General features: G+C 46.0%; 1 protein-coding gene across 1 annotated transcript in view; it reads right to left on the reverse strand.

Annotated features, from left to right (window-relative positions):
* The window catches only part of SAMD8 (sterile alpha motif domain containing 8), a 41,455-nt gene that overhangs the window by 17,269 nt on the left and 3,222 nt on the right, over positions 1-20,964 (reverse strand). The window contains exon 2 of the mRNA XM_032231913.1: positions 6,557-7,149. Within this exon, the coding sequence (XP_032087804.1) occupies positions 6,557-7,140 (584 nt within the window). The 5' untranslated portion in view covers positions 7,141-7,149. The remainder of the gene's footprint in view (positions 1-6,556; positions 7,150-20,964) is intronic.

Below are 20,964 nucleotides of genomic sequence, written 5' to 3' on the forward strand. Positions count from 1 at the left end.
ATACCAAATAATAATATATTTTTTAAGAACTAAAGATTAAATCAAACTAATGACAGATCATGACAGTTGCTGGAATCCAGCTGAAGGCTTAATTAATATGATGCTAATATAACTATATTCTTGGAATCCAGCTGAAGACTTAATATGATATTAATATAATTATATCCTTTTAACATTGCCTAAACTGAAAGCAAATGCCTCCTGTGAAATAATTTTCCAAGGAAAGGAAAATCTTAACTCTTGAATAATCTTAAAATCACACTACTGAACCAAAATTTGGACCTCTGTTTTTCTGGTAAAACATATATTTTTAAAAAGCTTAAAAATTATCAAATGGTTGCCTCCAAATTCTGGCAATCCAAGTTTGACCTGGAGCAGATAAGAACTTAATTGCTGAATTTAAGAGATGTTTTTACCTTTGCAAAGGGGCTTCTTTGCAAAAATATGATATATTTTCTTCCTGAAAAGATGAATCACCAAGTTATTCAGACAAAGCATCAAGTATTTATTAAGGGGAGGAGGGCAAGTCTTTTTAAGGGGCAGGATTTTACATTACAGGATACATATACATTCAGTATATGTAAATAGATCAGTAAGCAAGTTGGCCATACAATAAAATAAATGTTGATTGCGGGTGAAGTTAGGACAATGGAAAACACTGATTCAAGATAACATTCCACAAGCAACAAATTGTTGGGTTACATAACTGGTTTTCTCAGCTGGGTTTGTATCTTTCTTGAAAGTTGCAAATGTATCCAAGAACCTTAAGAACACTCTTTCTATTGTGTTCGCTGAAAAGGCCAGTTATGGCAATACCAAGAATGACCTTGGTTAAAAGAAAAACATGTTTTCTTAGAAATACAGCAGAGAGACCTGAACTACCATCTTAAAAGGGCTAAATGTTACCTTTTAAAAATACTACTAACCAAGCCTAAAACTTGAGGCAACAAAACTTAAGTGTGAGAAGGGTGGGAATCCGGAGAAGATATTGACTTAAATTCAGAAAGCTCAGATTTTTAAATGCGGCAAAAAAGTGCCACGTTTTTAAATGCAACAATGCAGGGATGGGCTTCAAAAATTTCAGCAAGGGGTTCTCTGCCCTGGGTGCTGGGTGGACCTGGCCATGGTGGGCGTGGCCTAGTCGGCCTCCTGCACCATGGCGGGGCCCCCATTTTCGCCTTCCCCTGGCTCCGGAGGCTTTCCCCAAGCCTCTAGGAAGGTGAAAACTGCCTCCCCCAAGTTCCAGAGGCTGGAAATGGGCCCATTTATGGCCTTCCAGAAGGCCCATTTTCCCTCCTCCCCAAGCCTCCGCACGGGCCCTGCACTTATCTCACACCCAAAACAGGCTGCGTGGAGGGGAGGGGCCAACCAGGGGTGAGATTTGGTGGTTCTCCGAACCAGCCATAATGTTAGCTACGGGTTCTCCCGAACCCGGGAGAACCCATAGCAGCCCACCCCTGCAACAACGCCTCCCTTCCTACAATATCTCCAGCTGTGTCTTGCTCCTTGATGTGTTAATACAGAAAGTGAATCAGTTGAGAAACAGCTTATGGAATGAAAGTTTTTCATTCCTCATTCTTCCTTTTGCTCTATAAAAAAAAGATTTCTAAGCCTATTTTAGGGATGATTATAGCAGTGCTGTGTCTGCTTCCCTCCTTAGTAAATTCTAGAAGAATCTACACGTGGTGATGTGCAGACTATATGCAATGAACACTTCCCCATTTTACTTTTTTTTAAGGGGGAGAATGATAAAGCACTATTTTGGAAAATGTGGACCGTGGAACTTTATAAAATGGGTAGGATGAATTTATATTTCACACATTGTGGTTGATGGAGAATTTCTGCCCCCCTCCGACCCCCACAAAAAAGATCCTGAAGGGGGAGACTCTCTGCAGCAACACAAACATTGATTGCACGTATCCGTCCCAGGGGCCGTAGTCTGAGGGCTCCTGATTTAGAACAATATAAAAAATGCAAATAATTTTCTGCAGACCACCAAAGTTTTATCGCAGACCCCCAGTGGTCCACAGACCACCGGTTGGTGATCACTGCATTAAAGGGTGCAAAGGAAAGAGGATGGTTGAGTTTAACATGACCTGACGTTGTATTTGCAGCTTGCTGTTGTCTTTGGATAAAAGAGTGGGTGTTGCTGAGAAACAAAAGACTTGTGGAAGAAATTTGGGTGGCATGGGTACTTGTGGTACAACAAAGTCAAGGTTAATGTGGAATTTGAAAATTGCTATGTTGGACAAGAATATGGAACAGATATAAATCCAGGGTGTGCCTGAAAATACCTTTGTTGTCCTCGGCACAAGAAGCGTTTTCTGGACGAGAAATAATAGGCAAATATAAATGACTAACTTATGATGAGATCCTAGATTTTTTTCACAGGAAATGCAAAATCAAATCAAGAAAAGAACTGGTTGCAGAGGAATATAGTTCCCAGTGGTTTTCTTACAATATTAGAAAGATTTAAAGTAGATGAAAGACTTTCCGGTTCTGAACAATGTAGGAATGTGTTTGTCATATAATTCTGTACAAATGAACAACATGTAATTGCTAAAATGCATAAATCTTTATTAACATTTGAAGCAGAACAAATGAAAATGAAACAAAATGAAATAAAGTATGATAAAATGGGCTTATAATCTTGGCTATAATGATACAAATGGAACAATGGGAAATGTATGCTTGAAAAAAATTAATATTTACACCGTGTTATAATATGAAAGAGAATTTTTATAAAATGATGGATTGTTTGGTGTACTGTATGCCCCCGGAGAAAATGTCTAGAATATATGAAGATGCTTCAAATTTGTATAACAAGAAGGGATTCTTTGTCATGCTTGGTGGATGTGTAAAAAAGTTAGAAAATTTAGAATTCAAATATGTACACAATTCAGAGGATTTTAAAGATTAATATGTAGTTGAGAAGTGAGGTCCTTCTTTTGGGATTGACGGACAAACAATTGGGGGGGGGAATCATGGAACTTTGTTGAAAACCTCTTATGGACTTTTTTTGCATAAAACAGAAAAAAATGAACTTATGATTTTTGGTATTGATAATTAAAGAGGATAAATTATAGAAACAAGAGGGACATTTTATAACTTTAGGGAAAGGAAAAATTATAATTGTATTTATAACTACTGTAAAGAAGATGGGAAGTCACTTTTTAAAATCTTTTTTCTTTCTTTTCTATTCTTTTACTTTGTTTCCTTTCTTGTAGTTTTAGCTTTCTTTTTTAATCCTTTCTTCTTTTTTTACTTTACATTGGTTTGTATTAGCATTTATCTTCCTTTTAAAAACTTTTAATAAAATTACCCTGTTTCCCCCAAAATAAGTCCTCTCCAGATAATAAGCCCAATTGGGCTTTTGAGCGCATGTGCTATAATAAGCTTTCCCTGAAAATATTGCATCACAGCAGCAGCCATGAGGTGACCACGCTCACTGCCTCCTGCACCCTCAAAAATAATAAGTCCTGACCAAAAATAAGGCCAAGTGCTTATTTCGGGGGTCAAAAGAAAATAAGACCCTGTCTTATTTTCGGGGAAACACGGTATATAAAACGATTTCCCAAACATCTGTTACTGGATAGCTATAAGCATTCCAAAATATTCATTTCTTAAGGTTTCTTAATTCCTTTGAAGGGGAAAAACCCAGAGCATTTAGTCTTCTCTTAGAAAAGTTGACTCTTCCCAAGAAGGAACATCTTGTAGAGAATTGAATAAATCTTTTTGATCTAAGGCTTAAACCAAGATAATTATACGATCTCATCTATTCAAACATTATCATGACCACAGATTCTTTGGCAGTCAACAGATATTCAGCCTTATCTTCTAAGTCTTTTGCAATCTCTGGAAACCACTCATGGGGCGGAGACCGTGGATGAGAAACAATTCAAACAAAGAATCAATCACATGTCTTTTGGTTACTAAAGGGCATAAGAGTTGGGGCAATCAGACAGCCAGTTGCTACAATTTCCTGCCTTGTTTGCTGGTAGGGATCTCCCAGAGGTCCCCAGTGCTTGAAGGTCACACATTTAACCTAGAATAACATCTGGCATTCAAAAAGTCATCTTTCTCTTATTCTTAAATGCAAAGCAGGAATTAAAACAATACCTAAATTCAACAACCCTGGTCACAGATAACATTCAGGCACAGTGCAAATGCTTTGTTTGCTTTTAGCTCAGACTGACAAATAACTCAGTTATGGCTTCTGCATGAATGAATCCATTGTGTCTGGTGACATTAAATGAAAGCAGAGAAAGGCAGGGGAAAGGATCTGGCCAGCGCCAACTCCCAAGTTGCCCTGATCATTTGCAACAAGGACACGCTAAGAAACAGCTCTTTCTTCATGGAGCTATAGAACGATTGGTTCTCAGATGAAACCAAACCGGAAAATTATATTTTTGTTTTTTAAAAATGTAAGCAGTAAAATGCAATTGTGATGAGTAGGTTTGACAGGCATCATCCCAACTTTACAACTTTTATTTTCGTGGCTATTCATGTTTTTAAAAAATAAACAGAATTAATTGAATTGTTTTGTGGCGGAATGATTTGATAAATTTGGAGTTTATTTCAGCTTCCCCAGGATGCATTAAATATTAAGATGCAGCATCAATTTTTATGATAAAGGTAAAGATTCTCCCGCACATGCATGCTAGTCATTCCCAACTCTAGGGGGTGGTGCTCATCTCCGTTTCAAAACCGAAGAGGCAGCACTGTTTGAAGATGTCTCCATGGTCATGTGGCCAGCATGACTAAACGCTGAAGGCGCACAGAACGCTATTACCTTCCCACCAAAGGTGGTCCCTATTTTTCTACTTGCATTTATGTGCTTTCGAACTGCTAGGTTGGCAGAAGCTGGGACAAATAACAAGAGCTCACTCTGTTATGCAGTGCTAGGGATTCGAACAATTGAACTACCAACTTTTCTGATTGACAAGCTCAGCATCTTAGCCACTGGGCCACTGCTTCCCTTACCTGGGTCATAGAGAGCTTTAAAGTTGCCACAAGCCTTAAAGTTTGCCACAAGCCAGATTTGGAGATCCCCGGCCTCGAATATTCAGTCAATTGTTATCTTGACAATTTTGTGCTGAAGTCAGTCCCAAACTGACTTCAGCAAACAGCATCCAGCAGTTAGACTTCTGATTCAATGCCAATGGTAATCAAGACATCCTAGCCCTGATGATGTTACCTAGTTGGGTAATGAAATGGCTGCTGGACAACAAGCCAGCTCAGGGAGCATCAAGGATACCACAACCAAGATATGATACAAGTTGTTATAGAAATTACATAGGCAATTCCATATATATGGTGGGGCTAAGCCAGTTGTTTCTCAATCTTCACCACTTTAATCAATCAATTAGAATAGGGCTGGAAGGGACCCTGGAGGTCTTCTAGTCCAACCACTGCCATTTCAGAACCCATTTCAGGCTGGTGACTGTCCAGTCTTTTCTTAAAAACCTGCAGGTAATGGAGCACCCACAATTTCTGAAGGCAAGTTGTTCCACTGGTTAATTGTCCTTACTGTTAGGAAAATTCTATTTAATTCCAGGTTGTTTCTCTCCTTGATTAGTTTCCAACCATTGTTACTTGTCCTGCCTTCTGGCGTTTTGGAAAATAAGTTGTTTCTCCTCTTCTTTGTGGCCGCTTATCAAATACTGGAATACTGCTATCATGTCTCCCCTAGGCCTTCTTTTTCTAAACTAGGCAAACCCAAATCCTGCCACTGTTCTTCATATGTTTTAGTTGCCAGGTCCTTCATCATCTTAGTTTAAGATGTGTGGCTTTCTGTTCCCAGAATTCCTGATTCCAAAATTCCAAAAAGAATAGCTGCACTTTCATTCATGCATGCGTGCATAAATAAATAAATAAAATGATTTAGCAACCTTTTCACCTAGATACATGGACCTAGAACCGTGATGGTGAACCTATGGCATGCATGCCACAGGTGACACGCAGAGCCATATTTGCTAGCACGCTAGCTGTCAGCTCCAGCGCACATGTGTGCACTGGCAAGCTTATTTTTGGCCTTCCAGGGGGCTGGGGGAGGCCGTTTTTGCTCTTCTCAGGCTTTAGGAACACCTCCGGAGGGTGAAAAAAAGCCCCAAAATCCAACTGGAAATTTGGAAATGATCCGTTTCCGGCTTCCAGAGGGCCTCCAGGGGGCTGGGGGAGGCCGTTTTTGCCCTCCCAAGGCTTCAGGAAAGCCTCCAGAGCTTGGGGAGGGGGTGGTGGTGTTTGCACACACATGCGCAGGTAGCCGGGGAAGATTGAATTGATGTGATAGCATGCACACGCTCAATTTTGGCACGGCATAAGAAAAAGTTCGCCCTCATTGACCTAGACCTTCCCAGATGGACTTCTCAATTACAAGACCTTGCATTTAAGAGAACATAAGTAACTCATCCTCTGTAATTTCAACACTTACAGAAAAGTCTGTGCATACAATCAGCTTCCTGGAAAAAGGGGACAAATCAGCATTGTCGAAAAATAATGCCACCATTCAATTCTACTCAAAAAGGGCTCCTTCAACCATCAGCAGTGTCCTTACCTGTCCAGGAATATGTCTGGTAGCGGTGGGTAGGTCTGCATATCGGGTACCCGCTCGTGCACAATGACCATGACAAAGGAGGTGAAGCCAAACACAATGAAGACATAGATGCAGCTCAGAGCTGTCTTCCAATATTCAGGGTTCAGCCTCCTTGGAGAATGCTTGCCTTTCCCGTTGGTGTACTGGTACTGCTCAGCGTTCAGCTCGGACACGGATTCAAAGTCATCGCAGTCCCGCTGCACTTCGCCATTGCAAAACCATTCCCTGCCTTGGGCGCAGCCGGTCACGGGGGACAGGGACCCAATTGGGGTCTCGCTGCTGTAGCCCAGCTCCTCCAAAATGTCCACATGATGCTTCTGCAGCTTCCGTATGGACAGCATCAGCCGCTTGATGTCCCCCAAAACCTTGATCTCCAAGGGAGGGGACCGCAAGTCATATTCCGTCAGAGTCAACAGTGTGATGCCATCCAGCCGGTGCTTATCACACAGAATGTCCACATACTCACAAAATCCTTCTTGCTTCAGCCACTTGGCTACGTGTCTGGTAGACCAACGCTGGATGCAAAGGGAGCCGTTGCCTTCCATTTTCTCTTCCTGCCAGGAAAGAGTAATGCGAAAAATATTATAACAAGAACACGCATAAGGTAGTCCAGGAGTTCTCAACTGCCAGTCTATGGATAGACACTGGGTCGCAGGAGGCCAGCAACTGGGCCACACATGCAAGCGAAGCCCCAGCCACGGGATGCAGGGAGCACACGAAACCATGCCCCCTCCAGTCCACGGATGTATTTAAATACACCTGGAATTTCTAAAACCCCACTTTTCTATAAAATCGTGAATCTGTTCCTCCTTCCTAAACTTCCTAATCATGTCTACTTAAAGAAGCCAATCTAGATAATCATTTTCAAATGTAGCTTTGGGATGCTTGCAGAACACAAGAACGCAGTAAGAAAAAAAGAAAAAACTTCCTCCCTTTTCCAGCACCTTAAAGCTACAGGACATGAAATTAATTTTGAAGGAACCAGGTCAATCTCCAAAACAGAACATTTCAACAAGAGAATAATTATGGAAGCTGTCAAAATAGAGAAACACCCCCGCAACATGAATAAATGTGACAATATCTCCCACCTACCAGACATCTGGAAACCAGCCCTAGTCAACAAACAAGCCCCACCCACCACCCAGGCCGTTACAACACAAAACAACAACGGACACACAGCCAGCACCAACCAGCACCAATCTACCAATCATGATACAGCCACACAGCCTATCAATCCACTTACTGAAACAAAGCCAGCACTCCACACACCCCAAGATTTATAGAAAGACGGCAGCTCCAACCACGCTTTAAGCTGAAAACAACAGCCTGAAGAGGGCGAGTGAAACCTCGCCGAAACATTGCCAATACAATCTCAATCTTACACAGGAAAAGACCCGAATACAACAAGACCAGCATGCTTACACCCGTGAAAATCTACAAAGACACACAGACATATATATATTTGTAGATTTTTTGTAGATTTGTTTCGTAGATATGTTTTCATAGATTTACTGAAACAAAGCCAGCACTCCACACACCCCCACCAAGATTTATAGAAAGACGGCAGCTCCGACCACGCTTTAAGCCGAAAACATCAGCCTGAAGATGGCGAGTGAGACCTTGCCGAAACGTTGCCAAGACAATCTCAATCTTACAGAGGAAAGGACCCGAATATAACAAGACCAGCACACACTCACACACACACAATTTTTTATTTAAAATACAAATAATACAAACATATTATATATATAAATCTAAATACAAAAAAGGGGAAAAACGAATATTACAGTGCACACTCCACCCCTAGACCATTTTCCCCCTTATATTTCTTCTTCAATAACAACTAAAAAATATACATTTCAATTGTGCCTTTATCCTCTCCAAAACAACATATATTCTTGAGTAGGATTATTCCCTTTGCCTTCCACCAACACTGGTTTTATAAAATCCCCCCATATGTCATTATAACTGTTTACTTTAATAATTCCTTTTTTAAATTTAATTTCTGTTGTTAATTTATGATTCGTTGCCATACTTCAAATTTCATTTTACCACCCATTTCTTTGAATATCCCACTTTCGCCAATATTTAGCCATCACTAATCTAGCTGCCATTATCAAATTTACAATCAATTCCTTTTTTTTGTAAATCAAACAAAAAAGGAGACCGCTGTTCTAAGCAATGCCCATGTAACATCTCTAGATGGCCGAATCAACATCCCTCATTTACATCAAAACAAAGCAGCAACCACTAACATTTGAATGCCTCAACCTATTTGCAGCCAAAAGAATGATAAACAAGAAAACAGAGACACACCAAGAAATTATTCTCCTCCAGATGTCTTCATAAATAGTTTGCTGAAGGGTTAATTCGCCAACTGTCCTTGATTCCCAGAAAATTCAATTAAAACTTCAATTAGAAATTCTCCAAAGGAATGGCAGTGCAACAGGTGCTGCCAGAAAAGGAGGAAAGAAATATTAGAAGAATATGTAACACGTTAATAAGGTGGCAATATTGCTAATCAAGCATCCACGAAGACATCAAAGGTCATTGTGGCTCTCCGTACTAGGAAAAAGTCCACAGTAGTTATCAAAGAATGGAGAGGTGGAAGGATCAAAGAAGAAAGAGAGGGAGGAAGAAAGTTTTGTGGATTTGTCCAATGGATTTTTAAGATAGATAGATAGATAGATAGATAGATAGATAGATAGATAGATAGATAGATAGATAGATAGATAGATAGATAGAAGTGTATTTCTTTAATTTGTTCCTCATTTCTGTAGGAATTCCTACTTCGGGTAAATTATTAAGTGCCCCAAAGAACAAATAAAATTTCATAATTTTCTGTAGGAAAGACGCTTTAATATACAATGGCATTAATATACAACAAGATGTGGAAGAGAGTTCAATTTCTTGATTTTATCCAGGCTGTTAATAGGCTAGTTAACAGATTCCTTGGAATCCTAGTTTTCTGGGATCAAGCAAGCGTGCTGATCTATGCCAGTGACCAACTGGTGGTCGCCAACCAGGTCACCAACTGGTGGTCCGCGAGAAAGTTTGGTGGTCCACAGAAAAATTTTAGCATTTTTTATATCACACTAAATCAGGAATCCTCAAACTATACTCCCTGGGATGGATATGTGCAATGAACGTTTGTGTTGCTGCGGAGAGTCTCCCCCTTTGGGCTCTTTTTGTGTGAATCAAAGGGGGACAGAAATTCTGACATGGGGTCTGCTTCAGCCTCCTGATGTGGGGCTTTGGGTGAAGGCTGGAGGGAAACACCACTAGTGGCAAAGAGCCGGAGGGCCTCGTTCCAGTGGGACTGCATCATGGCCTAGAACTGGCTGACCATCTTAGCCCATTGAGCCTCCAGGTGCTAGTACCTGGCCTTGCACTCCCGCAGGTCTTCCCTCTGCTTGGAAAGCCTATGCTCGTAGTCCTCAGTGAGGTGCTTCTACTGAGCCTCCTTCTTGGTCAGATCCAATTTGAACTGAGCTGTTTTGCCAACTCTTTCTCGTGGTGGCTGCTTAGCTCCAACAACTGCTTCCTGTTGGGACCCTAAGGAGCCTGGGAGACAAGGAGTGGCTGGGAGGGAAGGGGCGAGTAGAGGCTAGTGAGGCGCCCCTTGACGCGAGTGACATCGAGCTGGCCACACCCATCCAGTTACATGACCACCTAGCCACGCCTACCCAGCCAGTCATTAGATCATATTAGTCCGCAGAATTTAAAATTATGAATTTAGTGGTCCCTGAGGTCTAAAAGATTGGTGACCCCGATCTAAGCTATTCAATCCCCCCTCCCTCTCCTTTTGCTCCAGAGAACCCTGGGTCACAGCCTAGCACAAAAACCCCTTGATCCCTATCAGACTCCCTGCCTACCTGACTTCATTCATATTAATTTAATTGAAACACGAGAAAGAGGAGGCCACCGTGCTATGAAGCAAATCACGGTGTCTCAACTCTTTAAAGCATCCATATCTTTCAGTGGGATTCCTTAACGTCAGGTTGCCTTAAGGAGTTACAAATAGGTGCTAATTTCACTCCTCAGTTAGAACCGAAGCACTGCAGAGCCTAGGCCAGGGGTGTCAAACTCAAGGACCGTGGACCGTGGGGTGCTTAGATCTGGTCCATGGGGCCTCCTTGGAAACAGTGAAGGACCAGCCCACGGTGCCTACGCCAGCGAAAACAGAGCTTGGGAGGGGTCTGTTTTCACTGGCAGATGGTTGCAGGAGGCCGTCTTAACCAAAAACGCATTCAGGAGCCTGTTTTTGTGGCAGAGTGCTCAGGCCACCACAGGCACCATGGGGGTGACCTGAGTGACATCAAGCTGCCCCCCCCAGATCAAAAACAACCCTCACGCGGCCCTCAATGAAATCAAGTTTTATCCCCCCTAGACTGTGCCAGGTTTATCCTTTTATTGGGATAATTTATAAACGTTAAACATACTCTCTAAATACTGTACAGCTGGTCCTCGGCTTATCACCACAACTGAGTCCAAAATTTCTGCTGCTCAGCAAGACAGTTGAGTTTTGCTCCATTTTACAACCTTTTTTTGGCCTGGTTGTTAAGTGAATCATTGCATTTGTTAAATAAGTTACATGGTTGCTTAGGTGAATCTGGCTTCCCCAGATGGACTTTGCTTGACAGAAGGTTGCAAAAGGTGACATGTGACCCTCAGTAACTCTGCGACTGTCATAACTATGAACCAATGGTCAAGCATTTGTAAGTAAATCGTGTAGCCGTGGGGATGCTGCGCAAGTGTGAGAAATGGCCCCAGGTTACTTTTTTCAGTGCCGTTGTAACTCTGAACGGTCGTTAAATGAATTGTTGTTATGTCAAGGACTAGCTGTACTCACAAATGCAAAATGCTTGCCATTTTAAAGAGCCTGACTGGATTCTCCATTCTCTACAATGTGAATTTTCCATGTATTCAGAACCAATGTAAGATTTCCAAGAATGCCTTGCATTGCAATAAAATCATCCCTTCTCAACGTGAAGTACTGAAAACATGCTTACTCAGTACCTGGTGCCTGTCATCTGACAGCAATTAAAATTTTACCTGGTATACAATCAGCAGCAGCCTCCCCTGAAAAAGTTCTAAATTTGCTTTTTATCACACATACCGTTTCCCCCAAAATAAGACCTCCCCAGAGAATAAGCCAAATTGGACTTTTGAGCACATGCACTAAAATAAGTCCTTCCCCAAAAATATTTAACCACATGTGCAGCTGGTTCCTGCCATTTCCTGGGGGGGGGGGGGGGAGGACATGCCGCACGCAGCCTGCATGCACCTGCCATCCACGCAGAATGGCCTCGCGGAGGCCACTCCCACAAACCCTAGCTACCACGCCCCTTCTCTTAGTGGCAGCCGGAAAAAGAGCAGCAGTCCCAGTAACGCTAGGGCTGCCAAGAGTGTGCCAGAAACAAGAGACAGAACATCCAGCCCTCTCTGGATTTGCTGTCCTGCGGGCCGCAGGTTGAATTTAAGGGGCCTCCTGCACATCAAAAATAATAAGACCTCCCTGAAAATAAGGCCAACTGGGGACCCTGTCTTATTTTTGGGGAAACACGGTACAAGCCCAAATGTCGACTCCCATAATGATACAACTTGGTTCCTTATTTAAATTGTATGTAGCGTGTTTTTTCTTCTTCTGAAGCTTTTCTAGCTGGGAGGTTTTTTGTTTTTTTTTAATTATGAGGATTGCGAGTCCGGGAACAAGATTCTTCTTCAGTAAGCAACCTCAGCTGTTTTTTCTTTTTAATTTAAATAAATTGTCTACCAGTTCAACCCACAAGGATGTTTCCTTCCCCAAAACTCCCTAGTATTTGTGCCATCCTTGCAATCCTGTTTTAATAAATCAAGTTCTGCAACCAGAAATCTGTGAGATAATAGCAAAGGGCAGATGAGTCACTCATTTGTGTACTGTATGGGGTAGCGCATATAAAAGACAGAGCAAGGAAAGGTAATGGCATCTCGCCTGCCTTGGAGAGGTTCATAAAGAACATAAATACAGCAAAGGGATACTATTATGTTGGGTTTCCATGTTAAGCCATAATATGGTTGGGTTGGGTTGACTTTGATTTGGCATGATGCAAGCCATCAAGATTCTTAAAGATAGTTTTGGACATTCACATTCAGTAAAGAAAAATATCATCAAGCAAACAAACCACATTATATTCTCCACTGTGTAATTATTTTAAATGTAGATATAATCTCAGGTCCAGTTTGAATTTTAATAATGGGTTCCATGCAGTTTCCTTGGCAACTTTACGAAAGTGCTTGGCATTGCTTCTTTTCCCCCCAACTCACTCTCATTCTCTCTCTCTCTCTCTCTCCCACTCTCTCTCTCTCTGTGTCTCCTTCCCTCCCTCTATCTATCTACTGTATCTATCTATCATATGGTCCAGATAATTTAGAGAAGCTATCACACTCAAAGTTGCCCAAGACTTGGCAACCTTCAGAATGGCTTAAGAATACAGCTGGAAGTTATGGAATTGCACTGGTAGCGAGATCTAATCAAAATCAAGGAGAAGGTCAAACTGGCTTGCAACAACCATCTTTCTTGCAATAAGGAGATCCAGCAGGAAATATGGCTTCAGAAATGGAAGCCATACCTGATGTTGACACTAGGTTTAAAGTAAAAAGTCTTGTGTGGGTAGAAAGGGTGGGCCAGGATTGACGTTGAATTCGGATTGCACAGAGGTGAAGTTATGGGAAGCTGAATAAGAGTTTCTTACTCTTCAAAATGTGCTCCTGATGGCTGAAACTTCTACTGAAGTTTCAGTCATAGACAACCATCCTAGTTCCTTCCTACCTTTGGAGCAGCTGAAGGTACTTTGCAGCTGCTCATAATTCAGAAATATGCCCCACCGGCGATCCACTTGAGGCGTCTTTCTCTGTAATCAACACTCAGTAAAGTCAAGGAACAGGGTTTTCTCCAGGGCCAACAAAACAACTTCTCCTCAACTCTCCCAAAAAACCACTGAAGATTTTTGGAAAGAAATATTAACAAACATTTCAGAAATGTCCACGTCAGCTTTTCTTAGTGTTGCAAAAAGCTGGATTTTCCAGTCATGGTATCACAGTACTTCTGAAGAAAAAGACCATTGGCTTACCTGAATGGTCGTTCTCTTGGCGCTGCAGTGTCCAAGCACGGGTTAACTTCAGCTTGCTGCCCAAGGAACTGAGTTTAAATTTGATTGTAGCTCCGCCTCTTGATTGCCTCAGAGGCCCAGTTTCAAAAAATGAAGGAGATCAATAGTCCATGACCGAACTAGTCAGAGTCCAAGTCGAAGACATGAAGGTGCTAACAACACACCTCGCGGCCCCACCTTAAGGGTGGGTTTGGACACTCCGCAGCGCCGAGAACGACCATTCAGGTAAGCCAATGGTCTTTCTCCTAGGCACTGCTTGAAGTATCCAAGCACGGGACATGCCAAAGCTATGTTGAAGTCAGGAGGGAAGAAGAAATGTCCAGGGCCGTGGTGCTTGCCACGGCCTCTGTAGAACTCTCCTCCCAAAGGACGCCTCAGCGGAGGCGAAAGTGTCAAGTCTGTAGTGACGGATGAACGGAGACGGGCCAGACCACGTCGCAGCACGGCAGATTTCTTCAATCGGTGCTTGAGTAGCCCAGGCGGCCGAGGTTGCTGCGTTCCTCGTAGAGTGTGCTGTGATACGCGAAGGAACCGGTCTGGCCTGAGTCACATAAGACAACTTGATGCTCGCTCTGAGCCAGTGTCCGATGGTAGAGGACGTGACTTTCTTCCCCATGGAAGCCGGCTGGAAAGACACAAATAAGGCTTCCGACTTATGGAAGGGAGCAGTCCGTTTGATGTAGATGCGCACCGCCCTCCGCACGTCAAGTTTGTGCCATGTCACTTCTCTCTGGTGCCTGGGTTGAGGACAAAAGTCCGGGAGTATCACCTCCTGCGCCCTGTGGAAGACGGTGTTAATCTTCAGGATGAAGGCCAGATCCAATCTTAAGACGACCCTATCGGGGTGGAAAATGCCTCTAACTGATAAGGTGGCCAACTCCGATATCCTGCGGGCTGAGGTGATGGTGACCAGAAAGGCAGTCTTTAGAGTCAGGTGGCGTAGGCCCACCGTCCGCAAAGGTTCAAATGGTGGCGCGGCAAGCACCTGCAGAACGACAGTCAAGTCCCAGGTAGGGTACCTATGGATGGGAGGCGGACACAAGTTGGATGCCCCCTTCAGGAACCCTTTTACCTAAGGATGCCAGGAAATCGGTAACTGAGTGTCAGAAGACAGAATGGTGCTCAGAGCCGCCACCTGTCTGGGGAGAGTGTTTGGCGCCAGTCCCTTGTCCAAACCGTCCTGTAGGAATTCAAGGACTTGCGGAATGGTCGCGGAGGATGCCTCAAGGTGATGGGTGAGGCACCAATGGGAGAAGGCCGACCAAGTTGCCTCGTAGATTCTTGACGGTGGAAGATTGTCTAGAGGCCTGAATCGTCTGGATGACTCTGTCGGAATAGCGATGAAGCCTCAGGAGGTCCCCTTCAAGTGCCAGACGGCCAGCTGCAGCCACTGGGGCTCCAGATGTTGGATGGTCCCCTGGCTGAGGGAAATTTGCTCCTGAGGTATGCACCATGGCCGGGACACTAACAGACTGACCAGGTCGGCGAACCAAGTCCTCCTCAGCCAGTGAGGAGCTACCAGAAGCACCTCCGCCCCCTCCTCCAGAATCTTCCGGATGACGTGCGGAATTAGAGGAAGAGGGGGGAAGGCGTACAGTCGACCCGGAGGCCAGTGGGATCTTAGAGCGTCCGTGCCCTCCGCCCCAGGGCAGTGGAACCGGGTGAAGTATCTGGGAAGGTGGGTGTTGGCTGGCGAGGCGAACAGGTCGACCACCGGGGGGGGGCGAACCCCTGGGCAGCTGGTAAAACAGTCTCAGGTGCAGCCACCATTCCGAGTTCTGGATGGTGGTCCTGCTGAGCCAGTCCACCGTCACGTTGTCCAGGGACCGCGTGCCACCTTGGTGGTTGATGTAGACCTTGGCAGCGATGTTGTCTGTCAGGATCAGTACATCGCGGCCCCTGACCTGGTCGAGGAAGTGGCGTAGGGCAAGTTTCGCGGCCCTGAGCTCTAGCCAGTTGATGTTGTGGGCGAACTCCGCCTGCGACCACCTGCCCTGGACCACCGAGGTCCCTAGGTGAGCGCCCCAGCTGAAGAAGCTGGCGTCTGTGGTGATGATCAGCCGCTCCGGTTCCCTGAAGTGACTGCCCCTGAGGATGGAATCCGACAGCCACCAACGGAGGGAGAGGAGGACCTTCGGGGGGACCTGTATCACCCGCCTGGAGTTGCTGGCCTTCTTCCTCTGGAGAGGGAGCAGGAACCATTGCAGTTCTCGCGTGTGTAACCGCGCCCACGGGACCACCGAGATGCAAGACACCAGCTTCCCCATCAGTCGCGAGAGAGAGAGGACCGATGCAGACCTGGTCAAGTGGATGCTCCTCACCAGGGTCCAGATGCTGTCGACTCGCTCCTGGGTGAGGAAGACTTGACAGGCCTCGGAGTCAATGATGGTCCCGAGGTGCTGGATCCTGCAGGTCGGGGTCAGGTGGCTCTTGGTCAGGTTGACGGAGAACCCGTGAAGCTGCAGGACCCTGATGGTGGTGGTCATGTCTGTGTGGGCTTGCCCCCTGGACGACGAGTGGATGAGGATGTCGTCCAGGTAACATTCCAATCTCACGGGAAGACCCCGGAGCCGTGCAGCGACTGCGGCCAGCAGCTTGATGAAAGTCCGCGGGGCCGACAAAAGACCGAAGGGCCTTGTACTGGTAATGGCGATCGATGAACTGGAACCTCAAGAACTTGCGATGCACCGGGTGGATCGGAACATGCAGGTACGCTTCTTTCAGGTCGATTGAAGTCAGCAGATCGCCCGGTCTGACGCAGCCCAGGATGGTCTGGAGGGACTGCATTTTGAAGCGCTTGTATGCCAGATGTTTGTTCAGCTGCTTGAGGTCCAGAATCGCCCTCACCCCCCCCCCCTGATGGCTTGGGGACCAGGAAGAGGATGGAATAGAACCCCCTGCCTTCTTGACCCCTGGGGACCTCCTCTATGGCCGCTATCTCCAGGAGGTGGCCTATCTCCGCCCTCATCAGTTTGAGCTTGTGGGCGGACCTGGGAACGGGCAACCGAGGAAGGTTCTCGGGGGAAAGGACAGGAACTCCAGGGTCAGCCCGTGGCGAACCGTGTTCCTGACCCAACTGTCCATCGTGGTTTCCTCCCACTGGGCGGCATAGAGCTGGAGGCGGCCGCCTATGGGGGGAGCCCTGTGACGGTCACTTGGATTTTCTGAAAGGCTTATTGGAATAGCCCCCTCGGAAAGGCTTGCGAAACCCCTGCTGCTTCCCTCTGTTCCTAAACGAGGACCTGTCCTGGGAGCGATCCTGGGGGGTGCTGTAGGCGCGACTGGGGCTGCCTGAGGAAGTGGAGGGCTCGTTATTCCAAAAGGAAGTCTTGCGGAAGGGCTGGCCCTTCCGCTCCTGTTTCTTAGTGATTGGGGGGAGCACCTTGCGTTTGTCCTTGGTCTCAGTTAGGAACGGATCCAAGGCCTCCCCAAAAGCTTACCCCCCTTGAAGGGAGTGGAAGCCACCTTCCATTTCGCCTTCACGTTGGCCTGCCAGTGGCGGAGCCACAGCAGGTGCCTCGAGGTGACTGCCCTGCCAAAATAAGAGGAGCTGGCGGAAGTGCGCATGGCCCAGGCGGTAGCCTGGTGAGTCTTAAGAGCTGCGGACTCCGTCCTCTTGTCCTCCGCCTTAAGCCCTTCCAGCAGCTCCGCGGGAAGGGAAGAGGGGGAGGTAAGGGACATGAAGGGATCGTCCACTTGGGGGAGCTTTAAGAGCTCCTCCAGAGGGGCCTCCATAGTGAACAGCTTCCTGTCCGTCCCACTTGGATTGGCCATTGTCCCCGGCTGAGCCCATTGCCATTGGATAATGTCTATAAATAATTGAGGGGCTGGAACAAGGTCCAAGGGTGGAGGCACCTCCTTAAAAAGGCTTGCACCGGGATCCTGGGGACCTATGGTGACGCCCGTGACTGGGTCAGATGTAGGTTTGGCCTCGGGGGCCGGAAGACCCATTTGGGGCCCCGCTGCCCGGGCCTTGGTAAGAAGGGCCCTAAACATGGCGGGATTAAATAGCCCTAAGCCAGTGGCCTGCTCAGGGGCGGGGTTCTCATCGTCAGATAGAACCGGAACCTCTACTTCAGCCTCCTCCAGGTCTGACACCTCACTAAGTCCCGTTGGGGTGGGGGATGGTGCCCTAGCTTCTGAAGCCTTAGGGGCCTTGCTTTGGCCTACTACTGAGAGGAGAGACCGGTTAGGGTGGGCTAGAGAGTCTAGCTGAGAGCCTGCAGATCTGCGCTGGCAGGTAGGTCAGCGTGGGGTGCCAAGGTTCCCTGCAGCCGCAGCGAGGAGGGATGGTCCCTGCCTGGCCACCCAGAACAAGGTCCCACGCTTAGAGCTGCCCTCCGCGGCGATCTGCTGGATGGACAAGGCTGTGCGGTTAGAGGCTTCTGAGGGGATTCGCGCCAAAATAAACCTTCCAAAATGGCAGCCGGCCACACGTGCGCGCCAGGAGCGAGTTTGGGGCCTTCGGAGCCTAGCGCTCCTTGCGAGGGGAATACCAGCTATTAAGACTCACCCTCGCAGTGCGGGCGATGGCCTCGCGCTCCCCAATCCACGACTCACGGAGGAGGATAGGCTGGGAGGACTCCAGGCAGCCTGTCCGCGCTGCTAGCAATTACCCCCCCCCATGCAAAGGAATATAAGGGGGAAAGGCCTGGCTGGCAGCTAGTTAGAGCGCCACAGAGGGCAACTTGGTCGCTAACTGAATCATGCCATCGGAAATGCCTTTCGATATGGCACGAGCCACAACTTCCTCCATGGCCCTGGGCAAAATAGAATCCTGACTGAGGGAGAGGGGGCTCCAATTCTGAGGGAGCTAAGGATTCCTCCTCAGCCCCCAAATCCAAATCTGCCAGGGAATCTAGAGCCATGGAATGGGTAGGTGATCCCAAGGATGCCCTATGAGGGTTGGGGGGAAACCCAAAGTCCTCACTGCCTGGGCCTAAGGGGGATTCCCCTTGCTGGGATTCACCTCTGGGAGACCCACCCTCAAACTCAGCTGGGGAGGGCTCCACATGATCCTTGCACTGTGCGGCCTGGGCCTTCTGGAACTGCTTTTCCAGGGCCTTCTGGCGTCTCACAGCCATTTTCTCCTCAGCCTTGGAAGGCACCCCCGGTTTGGGCTGTCTGCCTTTAAAGGAGGCACCCACCCTAACACTTTTGGCTGCAGGGGTAGGCCTACTGCCCTTTTTGGGAATAGGCCCTGTCATGGTCTCCTCCTGTCTCTCCCCAGTGCCACCCTGATGGCCTGCCTGCTGTTCCATTGAGGCTGGTTAGAATACAGGCCTGAAGAGGTGATGTAGGCCGGGCTCAGGGCCTCTGATAGCTTCGGGCCTACTGCTGAAAGGCTTTGGGCCTACTGCTGAGAGCCTAACCTAAACTACACTATGTAAGTTAAGAAACCTAGGGAATAACCCAAGGAATAAACGAAAATAAAAATAAAGGGAGCTACAATCTCTCACAAGAAGGGTCTGAGTCCAGGTTGATGCCCAAGAACTGGAGCTCAGCAAAAGACGTCCTATAGGGCGACTGAGTTTTTTGAAACTGAGCCTCTGAGGCAACCAAGAGGCGGAGCTACAATCAAATTTAAACTCAGTTCCTTGGGCAGCAAGCTGAAGTTAACCTGTGCTTGGACACTCCAAGCAGCGCCTAGGAGAATGTCTTCAAGTAAGACATTAAAAAATAAATAGGTACCATATTTTTTGGATTATAAGATGCAGCTAGCTTTTGAGGAGGAAAAGAAGGGGTGGTGGAAATCTGCCTCTGCCTCCCAGCAATTTGCCTCTTTGTAGCAAACAGCCTGGTCAGCTTCGGCACAGTCTGATTTAGCATGAGCAGCTGACTGGTGATTGGATCAGCCTCCCGGAATATCGCCAATCAGCTGTTACAGGCTGTGGGGATCGCTATCACCCATTGCCACTGTTACCACTCATTGTCACCTCCTCTGCATGTCCCGTTTTCGGCCAATTCCAGGGGGTGACTTTGCTTGTCAGAAGGTTATAAACAATGATCGCATGACCACAGAGACATACCAACCTTCATAACTATAAGTCAGTTGGCAAGTGTCTGAATTTTGATCGTGTAACCATGGACATGTTGCAATGGTTGTGTGAAAACCAGTCATAAGTCACTTTTTTCAATGCTGTCGTAACTTTGAACAGTCACTAAACAAGCTATTGTTAAGTCAATGACTAACTGTACTTTGTACACATTCCACCTTTAAAATTAGCAATGAAATCAGAAAGGGTTTTTTTTCTGACTGAATGTTACATGTATAGAAATGTTTCTATGGCTTAAGTGTTCATCTTAAAGCAAGGAAAGCAAAGTTATTCCTTGCAGTGGAAGTTACATCATGTAATCTTATAGTTGTAAAGTATGGAATACATGCACAGGGCTCATAGGATTAGTCTTGTAATATTAATCTAAATTTAAGCTACTAAGGATTGTATTGTCCAAGATAAGAATAGAAGTTAATAGTAGGAAACCCTGGATTAAGAACAAGTTACGTTCCTAATTTTGTCTTTAAAATGCAGGACAGAGTTTTCCTCCCTCAAACTGATGAACCACTAAAAGTGGCCCAATGTTTTCCAGAACTACTGAAAACAGACTATCTATTAAAAACATGCACCTTGATTGCCCCAAAGGTGCTTTTTCCAAAAGGCAAGTAGACTTTCTTGGGTTTTTTTTTCTTTCAAAATGTTTCGTTTCTCATCCAAGAAACTTCTTCAGTTCCTGAATTGAATGGAAGAAGCTTCTTCGATGAGAAGCGAAATGTTCTGAAAGGAAAAAAAAAACCAAGAAAGTCCAGTTGCCTTTTGGAAAAAGCACCTTTGGGTCAACCGTGACCTGGATGACTGAGAATATCCAGACAGTTTAAGCGTTACCTTCACCATCCACCTTCTCTTCTGACTGTACCACGCGATGCCATATGGAAATCATCAGAATTCATACAACAGTCAAAGCAAAAGAAATAGTGTAAGTCTTATGAAGCCATATATATTAATGATTAATGATAATCCTCCAAAGCTATTTAGTAGGAGCAGGGAGCAGAGATTCACAGCCCTTACCAGTGTTCTCGGACCTTTTCGGCACCAAGTGCCAAAATGGGAGTATATGTGCGGGGGAGTGCTGGAAACCAGAAGAGTAGCTCCCTGGCGCTTACGTGCGGGAGCACCAGAAACTGGGGAAGAAGTTCACTGGCACGCATGCGGATGCCGGGAA

This window comes from Thamnophis elegans, chromosome 15, assembly GCF_009769535.1.
Source record: "Thamnophis elegans isolate rThaEle1 chromosome 15, rThaEle1.pri, whole genome shotgun sequence".
NCBI lineage: Eukaryota > Metazoa > Chordata > Lepidosauria > Squamata > Colubridae > Thamnophis > Thamnophis elegans.